The sequence below is a fragment of the Hemitrygon akajei genome, chromosome 31, assembly GCF_048418815.1.
Source record: "Hemitrygon akajei chromosome 31, sHemAka1.3, whole genome shotgun sequence".
NCBI classification, from domain to species: Eukaryota; Metazoa; Chordata; class Chondrichthyes; order Myliobatiformes; family Dasyatidae; genus Hemitrygon; species Hemitrygon akajei.
Genome location: NC_133154.1, coordinates 24,290,926 through 24,307,940, shown reverse-complemented (window position 1 = coordinate 24,307,940; position 17,015 = coordinate 24,290,926). Strand labels below are relative to the sequence as shown.

Genomic DNA, 17,015 nt, shown 5'->3' with positions numbered 1-17,015 from the left:
ATCTTGTGTCTGACCGACTCAGGGAGTGTGTGACAGGAGGATACAGAGGGAGCTCCACATTGTGTCTATCTCTGGAAGTGTGTGATAGGATGATACAGAGGGAACACCACCTTGTGTCTGACTTACTCTGGGAGTCTGTGACAGGACGTTACAGAGGGAGCTCCACCTTGTGTCTGGCAGACTCTGGGAGTCTGTGACAGGACTGTACAGGGGGAGCTCCAGCATGTGTCTGACTCTGGGAGTGTGTGACAGGATGATACACAGGGAGCTCCACCTTGTGTCTGACTGTCTCTGGGAGTGTGTGACAGGATGATACAGAGGGAGCTCCACCTTGTATCTGACTCTGGGTGTGTGTTGCAGGATGGTATAGAGGGAACTCCACCTTGTGTCTGACTGACTCTGGGATTGTGTGACAGGACCGTACAGAGTGAGCTCCACCTTCTGTCTGACTGAATCTGGGAGTGTGTGACAGGACTGTACAGAGTGAGCTCCACCTTCTGTCTGACTGACTCTGGGAGTGTGTGACAGGACTGTACAGGTGGAGCTCCACCTTGTGTCTGGCCGACTCTGCGAGTGTGTGATAGGACGGTACAGAGGGAGCTCCACCTTGTGTCTGACTCTGGGTGTGTGTTGCAGGACGGTATAGAGGGAACTCAACCTTGTGTCTGACTGACTCTGGGATTGTGTGACAGGACCGTACAGAGTGAGCTCCACCTTCTGTCTGACTGACTCTGGGAGTGTGTGACAGGACTGTACAGGTGGAGCTCCACCTTGTGTCTGGCCGACTCTGCGAGTGTGTGATAGGACGGTACAGAGGGAGCTCCACCTTGTGTCTGACTGACTCCAGGAGTGTGTGACATTACGGTACAGAGAGATTTCAAACTTGTGTCTGTCTGACTCTGGAAGTGTGTGACAGGACGGTACAGAGGGAGCTCAAACTTGTGTCTGTCTGAATCTGGAAGTGTGTGACAGGATGATACAGAGGGAGCTCCAACTTGTGTCTGGCTGAATCTACAAGTGTGTGACAGGACGGTACAGGGGGAGCTCCACCTTGTGTCTGGCAGACTCTGGGAGTGTGTGACAGGACGTTACAGAGGGAGATCCACCTTGTGTCTGACTGACTCTGGGATTGTGTGACAGAACGGTACAGAGGGAGCTCTACCTTGTGTCTGACTGACTCTGGGAGTGTGTGACAGGATGGTACAGAGGGAGCTCCACCTTGTGCCTGACTGAATCTGGGAGTGTGTGACAGGACTGTACAGAGGGAGCTCCACCTTGTGTCTGGCCGACTCTGCGAGTGTGTGACAGGACGGTACAGAGGGAGCTCCAGCATGTGTCTGACTCTGGGAGTGTGTGACAGGATGACACAGGGGGAGCTCCACCTTGTGTCTGACTGAATCTGGGAGTGTGTGACTGGACGGTACAGAGGGAGCTCCTGCATGTGTCTGACTCTGGGAGTGTGTGACAGGATGATACAGAGGGAGCTCCAACTTGTGTCTGACTGTCTCAGGGAGAGTGTGACAGGATGGTATAGAGGGAGCTCCATCTTGTGTCTGACCGACTCAGGGAGTGTGTGACAGGAGGATACAGAGGGAGCTCCACATTGTGTCTGTCTCTGGAAGTGTGTGATAGGATGATACAGAGGGAGCTCCACCTTGTCGCTGACTGAATCTGCGAGTGTGTGACAGGACGGTACAGGGGGAGCTCCAACTTGTGTCTGACTGACTTTGGGAGTGTGTGACAGGACTGTTTAGGGGGAGCTCCAGCATGTGTCTGACTCTGGGCGTGTGTGACAGGACGGTACAGGGGGAGCTCCACCTTGTGTGTGACTGACTCTGGGAGTGTGTGACAGGACTGTACAGGGGGAGCTCCAGCGTGTGTCTGACTGACTCTGTGAGTGTGTGACAGGAGGGTACAGAGGGAGCTCCACCTTGTATCTGACTGACTCTGGGAGTGCGTGACAGGACTGTACAGGGGGAGCTCCAGCATGTGTCTGACTCTGGAAGTGTGTGACAGGATGATACAGAGCGAGCTCCAATTTGTGTCTTACTGTCTCTACAAGTGTGTGACAGGACGGTACAGAGGGAGCTCCACCTTGTGTCTGACTGAATCTGGGAGTGTGTGACAGGACGTTACAGAGGGAGCTCCACCTTGTGTCTGGCAGACTCTGGGAGTGTGTGACAGGAATGTACAGGGGGAGCTCCAGCATGTGTCTGACTCTGGGAGTGTGTGACAGGATGATACACAGGGAGCTCCACCTTGTGTCTCACTGACTCTGGGAGTGTGTGACAGGATGATACAGAGGGAGCTCCACCTTGTGTCTGACTGAATCTGGGAGTGTGTGGCAGGACGTTACAGAGGGAGCTCCACCTTGTGTCTGGCAGACTCTGGGAGTGTGTGACAGGACGTTACAGAGGGAGATCCACCTTGTATCTGACTCTGGGTGTGTGTTGCAGGATGGTATAGAGGGAACTCCACCTTGTGTCTGACTGACTCTGGGATTGTGTGACAGGACGGTACAGAGGGAGCTCCAACTTGTGTCTGACTGACTGGGATTGTGTGACAGAACGGTACAGAGGGAGCTCCACCTTGTGTCTGACTGACTCCAGGAGTGTGTGACAGGACGGTACAGAGGGAGCTCAAACTTGTGTCTGTCTGAATCTGTAAGTGTGTGACAGGATGATACAGAGGGAGCTCCAACTTGTGTCTGGCTGAATCTACAAGTGTGTGACAGGACGGTACAGAGGGAGCACCACCTTGTGTCTGACTCTGGGAGTGTGTGACAGGATGATACAGAGGGAGCTCCATCTTGTGTCTGACTGACTCTGGGAGTGTGTGACAGGACGGTACAGAGGGAGCTCCACCTTGTGTCTGACTGACTCCAGGAGTGTGTGACATTACGGTACAGAGAGAGCTCCACCTTGTGTCTGACTGACTCAGGGAGTGTGTGACAGGACTGTACAGGGGGAGCTCCAGCATGTGTCTGACTCTGGAAGTGTGTGACAGGATGATACAGAGGGAGCTCCAACTTGTGTCTGTCTGTCTCTACAAGTGTGTGACAGGACGTTACAGGGGGAGCTCCACCTTGTGTCTGGCAGACTCTGGGAGTGTGTGACAGGACGTTACAGAGGGAGATCCACCTTGTGTCTGACTGACTCTGGGATTGTGTGACAGAACGTTACAGAGGGAGCTCTGCCTTGCGTCTGACTGACTCTGGGAGTGTGTGACAGGACTGTACAGAGGGAGCTCCACCTTGTGTCTGGCCGACTCTGCGAGTGTGTGACAGGACGGTACAGAGGGAGCTCCAGCATGTGTCTGACTCTGGGAGTGTGTGACAGGATGATACAGAGGGAGCTCCAACTTGTGTCTGACTGTCTCAGGGAGAGTGTGAAAGGATGGTACAGAGGGAGCTCCACCTTCTGTCTGACCGACTCAGGGAGTGTGTGACAGGATGGTATAGAGGCAGCTCCATCTTGTGTCTGACCGACTCAGGGAGTGTGTGACAGGAGGATACAGAGGGAGCTCCACATTGTGTCTGTCTCTGGAAGTGTGTGATAGGATGATACAGAGGGAGCACCACCTTGTGTCTGACTTACTCTGGTTGTCTGTGACAGGACGGTACAGAGGGAGCTCCAACTTGTGTCTGACTGACTTTGGGAGTGTGTGACAGGACTGTTTAGGGGGAGCTCCAGCATGTGTCTGACTCTGGGCGTGTGTGACAGGACGGTACAGGTGGAGCTCCACCTTGTGTATGACTGACTCTGGGAGTGTGTGACAGGACGGTACAGGGGGAGCTCCACCTTGTGTCTGACTGACTCTGTGAGTGTGTGACAGGAGGGTACAGAGGGAGCTCCACCTTGTATCTGACTGACTCTGGGAGTGTGTGACAGGACGGTACAGAGGGAGCTCCAGCATGTGTCTGACTCTGGAAGTGTGTGACAGGATGATACAGAGCGAGCTCCAATTTGTGTCTTACTGTCTCTACAAGTGTGTGACAAGACGGTATGAGGGAGCACCACAGTGTGTGTGGCTCTTTAGTTTATATAAAATATTTTTATTGCAAGTTCTGTGTTACAATATGTACAAACCAGTGACTAACACAATTACTACAGTACTACTAGACAAACAACATTATTCTAAAATGTACCGATCTCTGTCAATGATGGCGCTGACCCTTCGCAGAGCCTAATGGCCCCGGAATGCCTCTATCGTCACCGTGGACAGTGCGTGTGATGCGCTGTATATTCTCTGTATTTACCCAGGCACGAGCATACCCCCTAAACATGAAGCAGCTCATGCAGATATGCAAAAGTGGGCTGCAGCCTCACACACTCCGTGTGCTTGTGGTACACTGTCTCCTCCAGCCCGCAGAAGGGACATGTGGCTGGGAGGTCCACGTAGAATCTGACGAACTTGTTACAGGGCACCGCTCTGTACCGCAGCCTCCACCCCAAATCCCCAAGGTGCATGAGAAGAACTCCCTGGTAAAGTGTCTTCCGCTGGGACCCCCCCCCCTCACCTCCAGGTGGACCATGACTAGGAAGTGGAGGGTGTGGAGCAGCAGCTGATACAGTTACCTCTTACTTGCATCCCTGAATGGAATTGTGGGTGCAAATGAGAGACGGCTCAAGTTGTGTGGACTCGGCTCCTGGATAAGGTTGCGTGGCCTGGGTCTGACGAGCAGCTCCGGCAGTGTGGAGATGACACCATCCAGAGTCACTGGTCGGCCATTCCCTCGGTCGGAACTCTGCCCTCTGCCAGCAGGAAGGGATTCCTGGCCTTAGGCAGTTACGCCCCGACTCTCGGTAGGTCCCGATCGAAGCTGGGCAGACTCCGCACAGCAGCATGGCTGACGCCCGCTGGCAGTAGGCGCATCTCTTCTTGAAGGCAGCAGCCACCCCGGAGAAACTGTCGCCGACACGTGCCACCCGGGGAGATTCTCAGCGTACAGGAATCTCTGCAGGGCCCTGAGGCAGAGAGCCACCAACCGCGTACGGACACACACCCGTGACTGTCCACCCTTTCCCACTGAAAGAGTCAGGTCCAATGCAGGGACCCAATGTTCCCTGTTGCCCCAGAAGAAGTCCACTAACTTTCTCTGCATCCTTGCCTCAAAGGGGTGGGTGGGGCCAAACATGGGGGCCACCAGCTAGTTTATGACTACCACCCTGCCTCAATAGGAAAGCACCCTGAGAAGGCCTGACCAGTCCCCAGCCGGGCCATGACTCTCTTCTCCAGGTCTTGCCAGCCAGGTCTTCCCAGAAGGAATCAGGTAGACTCCCAGATAGAGGAGATGCCTGGTGCTCCACTCAAATGCTCTCATCTCCAGTGGCAGGGAGCCCACCTGCCACTGGCCCACTAAGAGTTCGGAACATTTCACCCAGTTGACCCCAGTAGAGGGCACTGCCCAGAAAACTTCCAGGCACTCATGCATCTTCCACAGGTCATGGATATCTCTCACCATCAGGAGCACGTCATTGGCGAAGGCCGAGAAGATGACCTCTATGTCTGGTTCGCACAGAACCAGACCCATCGGCCTCCCCCGACGAAGGCACAGGAATGGTTCTACACAGATGGCATACAAGTGGCCGGACATAGGGCACCCCTGATGTACCCCACTTCTAAAGGGAGTGGGCACTGTTAATGAAAAATTGACCTTGACGAGGCACTCTGCGGCAGAGTACAGGAGCTGAACCCCGGCTACAAAGTGTGGTCCGAGCCCAAATGCTTGCAGAGTGCACATCAAGAAACTCTGGTCAAACGTCTTCTCTTGGTTAAGAGAGAGAAAAGCTGCCAGGGACCCAGTTTCCTGGAGCAGGTGGATCAGGTCCCAGACTAGACAGACATTATCTTGAATGGACTAGCCCCGGTCAGGATAGATCACCTGTCTCAACACTGAGCCAAGGCGGTTGGCTACTGCCTGGGCAAAGATCTTATAGTCTGCACACAAGAGAGGGACTGGATGCCAGTTCTTTAGCAGGCAAAGGTCTGTGTACTCCGGACATAGAAACCAGATGTGGGTGCTGCCCACATCCCACCATTGCCATAGAAAGTAGAAATCCTCTCCCGCCAGGTGACCCGGAATTCTCGGAACGAATCCCAGAGTCAGCTGTCTTCCAGCAGCCGGTTGTTAAAGTGCCCGTGCTGGGATCTCACCCGAGAGTACAGGGGAGCAAACTCCATTCCCAGGAGGTGATGGTCCGAGCACGCCGCCGGCCGTGTGGACCATGCCCGAGAGACGTAGAGGCAGCCTATGCGTGAACCTCCCCTTCTCGAGGAGGCGATAGAGCAGGGTGAAGATTTCGCCAGGTGTCCACCATGTCAAAGCTGCCTTCTAGCTGCTTTAACAACTTTGCCAGAGCTGTCCTCCTCCTTGAGGGTACAGTTGAAGTCTCCCTCGAGGATGACACAGTCCCCTGGTTGATGGAGCTCAGCAGAGTGGACACCTGACGGAACACCGCACCTAGGCCCAGGCACATTGATGAATTGCAGTGGTACATCATTCAGGAGCACGGCCAGGTGGAGCAGACCGCCGGGAGCGATATCTTGGGCTTTTGCTACAGAAAGCTGGGGCCAACAGGCTCACCTTCCCACTAGAGTTGGAGCTGATGTAGACTCCTCCCTGCCACTCCAGTGGTCATGGACTCATCTCCTGGGATATTATGGGTTTCTGCAGGAAAATGACCGTGCATCGCCCATCCCTGAGGACTGAGAGATTGTTAATTCTGTGGAGAGAACCCCTGCTACCATTCGCATTTAGATGACCTACAGTGAACTTCATATCAGAAGTACACCAGGACTGGGCTCCAGCACCATTCCCAGTGAGAGCAGAGGCCCCATCATCCATGTTTTCCTGAAAAAAAAAAGCACAAATGCTCCTTGCTCTCTGGGCTCGAGTGGTGCCAACGCCACCCCGTGACCCACCATTCCCTGAAGGATTGAGGATGCTGCTCGCCCTGACTTCTCTCACCAGGTCATCCAGGAAGGATTTAAGCTCTCACCCTTCATTCCTCATCACTCCTCTTCCCCTTCCATCCGAGGGTGACACGCAAGGCCATAACCAGGCTTGGCGCACTAGACCAGCACAGGGAGACTAGTTTCGCTGGATACTTTGCACCCTCAGAGGTGAAAATAAACTATCTGATCTCCTCAACAGGGATTTCTCAGGAGGGGTGAGGATTTCCACTGTCTCACTGTCAGATGAGCCTCACTCCACCCCCTCACTACACGTAGAGCTCCCATCTTCCTCCCCATGTGTATGAGCAGGCAGGAGTTGTTAGACTGTGCAGCGGGTACCTCCGACTCCATATTTGCTTCAGCCCTAACCCCCAGGAATAGCAATGGGGGTATCATTCCATGGAACTCCCATGGGCCGGGTGTTGGGACAGTCCCTCTGAAAGTCCCACAGGCGCTCAGAGCTCCAATACACCAATGATCTAATCTACCCCTTTGTAAACTGGCCTTCAACATCATCCTCCCATGTCAGCTGCATGAACAGCCAGTGCCAGAAAGGGATTACACTATTTGTGTCTTATAGCAGTGATCTCTGACCTCACTTGTCCCAAGGGGTTTAGATGGGGAAGGAGGAGCTCGTTGGGAATGCGAGGCTTGACATGCCCGAGGACAATTTCTTTGCATTGGACTGTCACCAGCTCCGTCTGTAAAAGGTTGTCTTTCACCACGATCCCTCTACTGAGAGAACCGATGCACCAACCCATCAGTCCCAGATATAACACTGCCTTCCTGAACTCTCTCACGGAGGCCAAAATACCGCCTTCCCCAGCCAAGTCCTCCGCGCACTGTTCCAGAGTTATTCCAGGGAGCAAAGTACATTGCACCCTGCGTTCATCCTCCACTGACCAAAACAGGGCATTGTCTGAGGGTGGAGAGGCAGCCACCTTTGCATAGCTCCCCGGAGGTCCGTGACTTCCAGGCAACCAGTTCACTATGTTGGAAGTGAAAAATGTACGCAGTGATGCCGATGATAAAGTCCTGGAGTGAGTAGAGTTCCTGGGAGGAAAAGTTTGGAACTTCCCGCAGTGTGCCATGCTCCTATGGCATCAGCAAATCCCGTCAGTCCGGCAGCCCCAGTTTTCTGGGACCTGAGAAGCTGAAACACGTTACGTACAGTTCAGACTCCCGTTCAACAGCTGGAATGGAGAGGAATCTTCTGCTGTTGAGGCATTAGGAAGGCACCCAGCACTCAACAATATCTTTTTTGGCACGGCGTCAGAAATTCCAACGCTAGGAAAGGCTCCCTCGGTCCTGCAGAACTCCCAGGCCGTGAAAGGCCAGGATGTCTGGCACCCACACCGAACGAGGAACACGGCAACATGAGGAAGGGGAAAGGGGGTGGGGGAACAACGGTATTTCTCTCCCTGCTTATGGAACAAAATGGCTTCCTGGCAACTGCAGGTAAAAGCTACCCAGTTAGCAACCGCGAACAGACACAGCCCAAGCAGGCAGGAAAACTCCTAAAGGAGACTCCACACTAAAACAGCCACTCACTCAGATATTCAGGAGACCCTGCGTACTTCCTTAAAAAATATCCTGTAAACTTTATAGAGCAGTTATTTTCTTGATTACTTCAGGCTCAGTCAGAACATCTCTATACTCTGTCTGACCCTGGGAGTGTGTGACAGGACAGTGTGGAGGGAGCTTCACTCTGTCTAACCATGGGAGTGTACAGCACGATAATGTGGAGGGAGCTTCACTCTGTCTAACTGTCGGGGTGTACAGCACGACAGTGTGGAGGGAGCTTCACTCTGTCTAACTGTCGGGGTGTACAGCACGATAATGTGGAGGGAGCTTCACTCTGTCTAACCGTCGGGGTGTACAGCATGACAATGTGGAGGGAGCTTCACTCTGTCTAGCCGTCGGGGTGTACAGCACGACAGTGTGGAGGGAGGTTCACTCTGTCTAACCGTGGGGGTGTACAGCACGACGATGTGGAGGGAGCTTCACTCTGTCTAACCCTGGGAGTGTACAGCACGATAATGTGGAGGGAGCTTCACTCTGTCTAACCCTGGGAGTGTACAGCACGACTATGTGGAGGGAGCTTCACTCTGTCTAACCGTGGGAGTGTACAGCACGACAGTGTGGAGGGAGGTTCACTCTGTCTAACCGTGGGGGTGTACAGCACGACGATGTGGAGGGAGCTTCACTCTGTCTAACCGTGGGAGTGTACAGCACGATAATGTGGAGGGAGCTTCACTCTGTCTAACCGTGGGAGTGTACAGCACAACAATGTGGAGGGAGCTTCACTCTGTCTAACCGTGGGGGTGTACAGCACGACAATGTGGAGGGAGCTTCACTCTGTCTAACCGTGGGGGTGTACAGCACGACAATGTGGAGGGAGGTTCACTCTGTCTAACCGTGGGGGTGTACAGCACGACAATGTGGAGGGAGGTTCACTCTGTCTAACCGTGGGGGTGTACAGCACGACAATGTGGAGGGAGGTTCACTCTGTCTAACCGTGGGGGTGTACAGCACAACAATGTGGAGGGAGGTTCACTCTGTCTAACCGTGGGGGTGTACAGCACGACTATGTGGAGGGAGCTTCACTCTGTCTAACCGTGGGGGTGTACAGCACGACAATGTGGAGGGAGGTTCACTCTGTCTAACCGTGGGAGTGTACAGCACGATAATGTGGAGGGAGCTTCACTCTGTCTAACCGTGGGAGTGTACAGCACGACAATGTGGAGGGAGCTTCACTCTGTCTAACCGTGGGGGTGTACAGCACGACAATGTGGAGGGAGCTTCACTCTGTCTAACCCTGGGAGTGTACAGCACGACAATGTGGAGGGAGCTTCACTCTGTCTAACAGTGGGAGTGTACAGCACGATAATGTGGAGGGAGCTTCACTCTGTCTAACCGTGGGAGTGTACAGCACGATAATGTGGAGGGAGCTTCACTGTGTCTAACCGTGGGAGTGTACAGCACGATAATGTGGAGGGAGCTTCACTCTGTCTAACCGTGGGAGTGTACAGCACGATAATGTGGAGGGAGCTTCACTCAGTCTAACCGTGGGGGTGTACAGCACGATAATGTGGAGGGAGCTTCAGTCTGTCTAACCGTCAGGGTGTACAGCACGACGATGTGGAGGGAGCTTCACTCTGTCTAACCGTGGGGGTGTACAGCACGATAATGTGGAGGGAGCTTCACTCTGTCTAACCGTGGGAGTGTACAGCACAACAATGTGGAGGGAGCTTCACTCTGTCTAACCGTGGGAGTGTACAGCACGACAGTGTGGAGGGAGCTTCACTCTGTCTAACCGTGGGGGTGTACAGCACGACAGTGTGGAGGGAGCTTCACTCTGTCTAACCGTGGGAGTGTACAGCACGACAATGTGGAGGGAGGTTCACTCTGTCTAACCGTGGGAGTGTACAGCACGACAGTGTGGAGGGAGCTTCACTCTGTCTAACCGTGGGGGTGTACAGCACGACAGTGTGGAGGGAGCTTCACTCTGTCTAGCCGTCGGGGTGTACAGCACGACAGTGTGGAGGGAGGTTCACTCTGTCTAACCGTGGGGGTGTACAGCACGACGATGTGGAGGGAGCTTCACTCTGTCTAACCGTGGGGGTGTACAGCACGACAATGTGGAGGGAGGTTCACTCTGTCTAACCGTGGGGGTGTACAGCACAACAATGTGGAGGGAGCTTCACTGTGTCTAACCGTGGGAGTGTACAGCACAACAATGTGGAGGGAGCTTCACTCTGTCTAACCATGGGGGTGTACAGCACGACAATGTGGAGGGAGCTTCACTCTGTCTAACCGTGGGAGTGTACAGCACGACTATGTGGAGGGAGCTTCACTCTGTCTAACCGTGGGGGTGTACAGCACGACAATGTGGAGGGAGCTTCACTGTGTCTAACCGTGGGAGTGTACAGCACGACGATGTGGAGGGAGGTTCACTCTGTCTAACCGTGGGAGTGTACAGCACGACAATGTGGAGGGAGCTTCACTCTGTCTAATCGTGGGGGTGTACAGCACGACAATGTGGAGGGAGCTTCACTCTGTCTAACCGTGGGAGTGTACAGCACAACAATGTGGAGGGAGCTTCACTCTGTCTAACCGTCGGGGTGTACAGCACGACGATGTGGAGGGAGCTTCACTCTGTCTAACCGTCGGGGTGTACAGCACGACTATGTGGAGGGAGCTTCACTCTGAGTCTCACATTGGGTGAGGGTGGTGATGTGTGGATGTGCATGATGTTAAAAACTCACAGAGAATGATGTGTGTATCATTACAGCCCAGACACCCATCGAGGAGTTCACCCCCACGCCAGCCTTCCCCGCACTCCAGTACCTCGAGTCTGTGGATGAAGGTGGGGTCGCTTGGAGAGCGGGATTACGGATGGGTGACTTCCTGATTGAGGTTGGTGTTCAGATTGTGCTTTGTTCTGAGATGAACGTTTTCTCCAGATCATTTCCCAGTTTAATTGCTGTGTCCTTGCATGCCTTTAGATACAAAGGTTGGTGGTGATGTGGGAAGTGTAGAAGATTGGAAAAGGGTAGAGCAAGATATCTTTTTTAATATCTCTAACACATCTGCCTCCATGGCATTACATTCCTGTCCCCTATCACCTTCAAAAAAATACCCTGCACATCTCCCTTCTTAAGGGCTGGCCCTCTAGTATTTGACATTTCGACCCTGGGGGGAGAAGTTTCAGATATGGGCAGAGAAATGGCAGATGGAGCTTAGTCAGGGTGGCAGCTCGTTCCACATTCTCACCACCCTCAGAAGAAGTTTCCCCTCATGTTCCCCTTAAACTCCTCACCTTTCATCCTTAACCCATGACCTCTACTTACAGTCCCACCCAACCTCAGTGGAAAAAAAAACATGCTTGCATTTACCTTATCTGTACTCCTCTTTGTATCCCTCTATCGAGTCTCCCACATTCCGAGGAATAAAGTCCCAACTTACTCAATCTTTCCTTATAACTCAGGTCCTCCAGCTGCAGCAACATCCTTGTAAATTTTCTTTGCACTCTTTCAAACCTATTTACTTCTTTCCTGTAGGTAGGTGACCAAAACTGCACATGATACTCCAAATTGGGCCTCGATTATTTGGAAGCAAATGGCCTTGCCTGGTGTCTCAGGGCTAGGTGTGCCTGCACCCGCGCCAACCCCCGCCCTGCCCCTGGCATTCCTTCTCTCCCACCCACGGCGTTCCACCCTCGCCATTCCCAACATCCTTTGCTCCTGCTAGATGTACAAGCTTACTCTCCGCTCCACGTTGACAAAGTGGAAAAGTCTTAGGCTTTGGGATAGATACTTGGATGGGAGGGGTATGGAGAGCTATGGTCCAAGTGTGGCTTGATGGCACTTGGCAGATGGTCAGGTTAGCACAGACATGAAGGGCTGAAGGGCCTGTTTCTGTGCTGTAGTGCTCGATGACTATTAGAAGGAGGACATGACTGGCGGACAGTATTCACTAAAGAGCTCCGACTGTACAGGTTATCTGTCTATCAGCAGTGATGCTGGCTGCGGGAAGATTAATCATGGTGCCCACTGACAGTCCATCAGAGTCAGAGAACTGTGTATTTTTTGAATGGAGATGGCTGTAGACTGATGCTCTTCATAGAGACACACTGGTCACAGTAAGTTAATGAGCAGGTGCGGTGAGTGATTAGTGGCACAGGTTGTAAGGATGTGATGCTGAGGCTTTATAAGGCATTGGCTAGAACATACTTGGTGTATTGTGAGCAGTTTTGGGCCTCTTATCTAAGAAAGGATGTGTTGGCTTTGGAGAGGGTCTGGAGGACGTTCAAGAGAATGATCCCAGGGATGAAAGGGTTAGCATATGAGAAACATTTTGATGGTTCTGGCCCTTTCTCACTGGAAGTCTCCGGCTAGCCACCTGATTTATGCCTCTTGTCGTCTTATACACCCCGGACGCTCTGCTTTCCTCCCGTATTACAATGACGTATGGGCTGGTCGTTTAATTGCGCACTGTAATTAGTCCCTGGTTTGTAAATCATAGAATCTGGGGGACGAATATGGGAGAATAGGTTGGAGTAAAAATTAGTAAGGAAATGTGATAGTTCTTACTTCTGATTTTATTTTATTTAGACAAGCAGTACGGTAACAGGCCCTTCCGGCCCACAGGCCTGCACTGCCCAATTACACGCACGTGATCAATTAACCTACTAACCCGTACATCTTTTGAATGTGGGAAGAAACTGGAGCACCCGGAGGAAATACATGCGGTCACGGGGAGAACGTACAAGCTCCTTACAGACAGTGGCGGGAATTGTACCCATGTTGCTAGCATTGTAATAATATTATGCAAACTACATAAAGAAAGCGGAAGTGTTCCTGTTAAGCCTGGTCCCTGCCCCCCTTCCTTCACCGGCCACTAGGAGGAGCTGTGCAAGAGTGTGAGAAAACCAGTCAATCGGCCAGCACTTGGCAAGTCGGTGAGTGAACCCACCCAGTTAGAGGGAAGTGGATCAATTAACAGCAGAGGTGATCAGCGGTGTCTGCAAGGCCAAGCTGTTGGGGGGAGCTGGTCAACTGGAGACTTTGTCTCTCAATAAGTGGATGATGTCTCTCAGTTCCCAAGTCAAACGGTTGAAGTTGGAACCAGAACCAAAACATCGACTCGGACAGCATGGAAACGTGCCTTTGGCCAACTGGTCCCGCTGACCGGGAGTCCCATCTAAGCCAGTCCTATTTGACTCATACTGCTCTAAACCTTCTCATCCATGTACTCGCCCAAACATCTTTTAAATGTCATTTATGTACCTACCTCAACTACTGCCTCTGGCAGCTCGTATTATATCCTGACCGCTCTGGGTGAAAAAGCCCCTCGGATTCCCACTAAATCTCTCCTCTCTCACATTAAACCTGTGTCCTCTAGTTCTTGGTTTCCCAATCCTGGGAAAAAGTGCACACGTTCACTCTATCTATGCCCCTCATGATTTTAAAATGTTCAAAACTTCATTTATTATCAAAGTATACAGCTCTAAAATTCTTCTTCTCCAGATAGCCACGAAACCCAGAAAGAAAAGAAGAAAATAGCAACACGATCGTCAACCCGCAAATCCCTCTTGTCCGCGCAAAACGGAACAGGCACATCAAATCCCAAATCGCAGTCCCCTGCACACAAACTAAACAAGAAAGATCGGACAAAAAACAGAATATAAAAAACAATAATCGTGTAGTCCAAGTCCATATGCAAAATGCAGAAAGCCTAGATAACATTCTCCGGGCACAATGGCAGCCTCTGCAGAGAGATCCTACCATCGATCAAAAAACAGTCTCCCCTCTCCATAGCAGAGCGACCCTACCATCGATCAAAAAACAGTCTCCCCTCTCTGCAGAGTGACCCTACCATCGATCAAAAAACAGTTTCTCCTCTCTGCAGAGTGACCCTACCATCGATCAAAAAACAGTCTCCCCTCTCCATAGCAGAGCGACCCTACCATCGATCAAAAAACAGTCTCCCCTCTCCATAGCAGAGCGACCCTACCATCGATCAAAAAACAGTCTCCCCTCTCCATAGCAGAGCGACCCTACCATCGATCAAAAAACAGTCTCCCCTCTCCATAGCAGAGCGACCCTACCATCGATCAAAAAACAGTCTCCCCTCTCCATAGCAGAGCGACCCTACCATCGATCAAAAAACAGTCTCCCCACTCCATAGCAGAGCGACTCTACCATTGATCAAAAAACAGTTTCCCCACTCCGTAGCAGAGCGACCCTACCATCGATCAAAAAACAGTCTCCCCTCTCCATAGCAGAGTGACCCTACCATCGATCAAAAAACAGTCTCCCCTCTCTGCAGAGCGACCCTACCATCGATCAAAAAACAGTCTCCCCTCTCTGCAGAGCGATCCTACCATCGATCAAAAAACAGTTTCCCCACTCCGTAGCAGAGCGACCCTACCATCGATCAAAAAACAGTCTCCCCTCTCCATAGCAGAGCGACCCTACCATCGATCAAAAAACAGTCTCCCCACTCCATAGCAGAGCGACCCTACCATTGATCAAAAAACAGTTTCCCCACTCCGTAGCAGAGCGACCCTACCATCGATCAAAAAACAGTCTCCCCTCTCTGCAGAGCGACCCTACCATCGATCAAAAAACAGTTTCCCCACTCCGTAGCAGAGCGACCCTACCATCGATCAAAAAACAGTCTCCCCTCTCTGCAGAGAGATCCTACCATCGATCAAAAAACAGTCTCCCCTCTCCATAGCAGAGCGACCCTACCATCGATCAAAAAACAGTCTCCCCACTCCGTAGCAGAGCGACCCTACCATCGATCAAAAAACAGTCTCCCCTCTCTGCAGAGCGACCCTACCATCGATCAAAAAACAGTCTCCCCTCTCCACAGCAGAGCAATCCCACCTCATTCTACCTTCCAAGGAATAAAGTTCAAGCTTGCTCTATCCCTCCCTATACTTCTCAAGTCCTGGCAACTTCTTTATAAATCTCAGGCAGCATCTTTGGAGGGGAATAAATAGTCAATGTTATGGGCTGCAACCCTCCGACAGGACTCATGAAGGATCTCAGTCTGATAGGTCTGTTTATTGTAGTGTATTAGTCAGTGCATGACATGCAACAAGAAATAACAATCAACAATTATAAAGAATTAAATAATGTTAGAGGTATGGATATAGAACAAAATGTGCTTAAATAAGTAAAACCAGCATATATCTACAATGTAAACATTATTATTAAAAAGTGTAAAGTCTAAAGTGTTTACAGTGTAGTGATGAGGGAAAATGGGTGGGTGCAACTAGAGTGGTTGATCAGATTAACTGCCTAGGGGAAGGACTTTTAAGATGGCGTGAAGTTTTTGTTTTACTAGCCCTATAGTGTTTTCCAGAAGGAGCTTTTTGTAAAGGCATTTTTCATGGTGGATAATGCCCCCAATGATTTTTCCTGCCTGCTCGTTGGTCCTGGACCCAAGCAAGCCCTGCAGAGATGGTAGACTACAGCCAATGACCTTTTCTGCTGACCTGACAGTTGGCTTTGTGTGTGATGCACTAGAATATCGCAGCTCCAGTACTCGATGCCCTGACTGAACTCTTCACCAGGACCTCCCTTTGATTGTCCTGCCCCAGTATTAATTGGTGCTCTCTTGAATGGGTACGGCTGGCAAGAGGTTCCACCATGGGTGTGGATAGGGGCGACCCTACCGAGGTGGACTTCCTGCCAGTGGTTGAGTGAAGGGGTGGGGAGGGGTACTTACTGTTTCTGTTTGTCCCACTCCCATCAGGGACAAGTCTACGTAGCATCCACGCCAGGACCACAAGACCCAAAAACAGTTACTTTCCCCAATTTAAAAAGCAAACACGAGGAAATCTGCAGATGCTGGAAATTCAAGCAACACACACAAAATGCTGGTGGAACGCAGCAGACCAGGCAGCATCTATAGGGAGAAGCACTGTTGACGTTTCGGGCCGAGACCCTTCGTCAGGACCCCCTCCCCCTCCTACTTTCAAATCTCTTACTATCTTTTCTTTCAGTCAGTCCTGACGAAGGGTCTCGGCCCGAAACGTCGACAGTGCTTCTCCCTAGAGATGCTGCCTGGCCTGCTGCGTTCCACCAGCATTTTGTGTGTGTTACTTTCCCCAATGCAGCGAGGCAGATCAAACACCTCCACCCACTAACCCACTCCACCACCTCTACTTTATCATTTCCTGTCAGAGACACCTTATATGCAGATTCACCTGTACCTGGCATCACTTTACGGACACACGAATCAATCCATGTATATGTTATCTTACTTATTTATACTTATTGTGTTTTTATCTTATTATGTTTTTTTGTGCTGGATCAGATCCGGAGTACAATTATTTCTCTCTTTACACGTGTGTACTGGAAGTGACATTGAACAATCATGAGTCTTGAACCTTGACGTCTGCCCACTGTGCTTCTGGTTGGTTCTCCCAGGTGAACGGACAGAACGTTGTGAAGGTGGGGCACCGTCAGGTGGTGAACATGATCCGGCAGGGAGGCAACAACCTCATGCTCAAAGTAGTCATGGTAACCCGCAACCCCGAC

The 17,015-nt window shown here is 51.6% G+C and overlaps 1 protein-coding gene across 3 annotated transcripts in view; it reads left to right on the top strand.

Moving 5' to 3' along the window:
• Window positions 1-17,015, top strand: part of LOC140719351 (SH3 and multiple ankyrin repeat domains protein 1-like) — a 512,322-nt gene that overhangs the window by 463,718 nt on the left and 31,589 nt on the right. For all 3 annotated transcript variants that reach the window (XM_073033929.1, XM_073033930.1, XM_073033928.1), the window contains exons 16-17: window positions 11,252-11,376; window positions 16,905-17,015. The exon at window positions 16,905-17,015 is cut by the window's right edge and continues 25 nt beyond it. In XM_073033929.1, coding sequence (XP_072890030.1) covers window positions 11,252-11,376; window positions 16,905-17,015 — 236 coding nt within the window. The remainder of the gene's footprint in view (window positions 1-11,251; window positions 11,377-16,904) is intronic.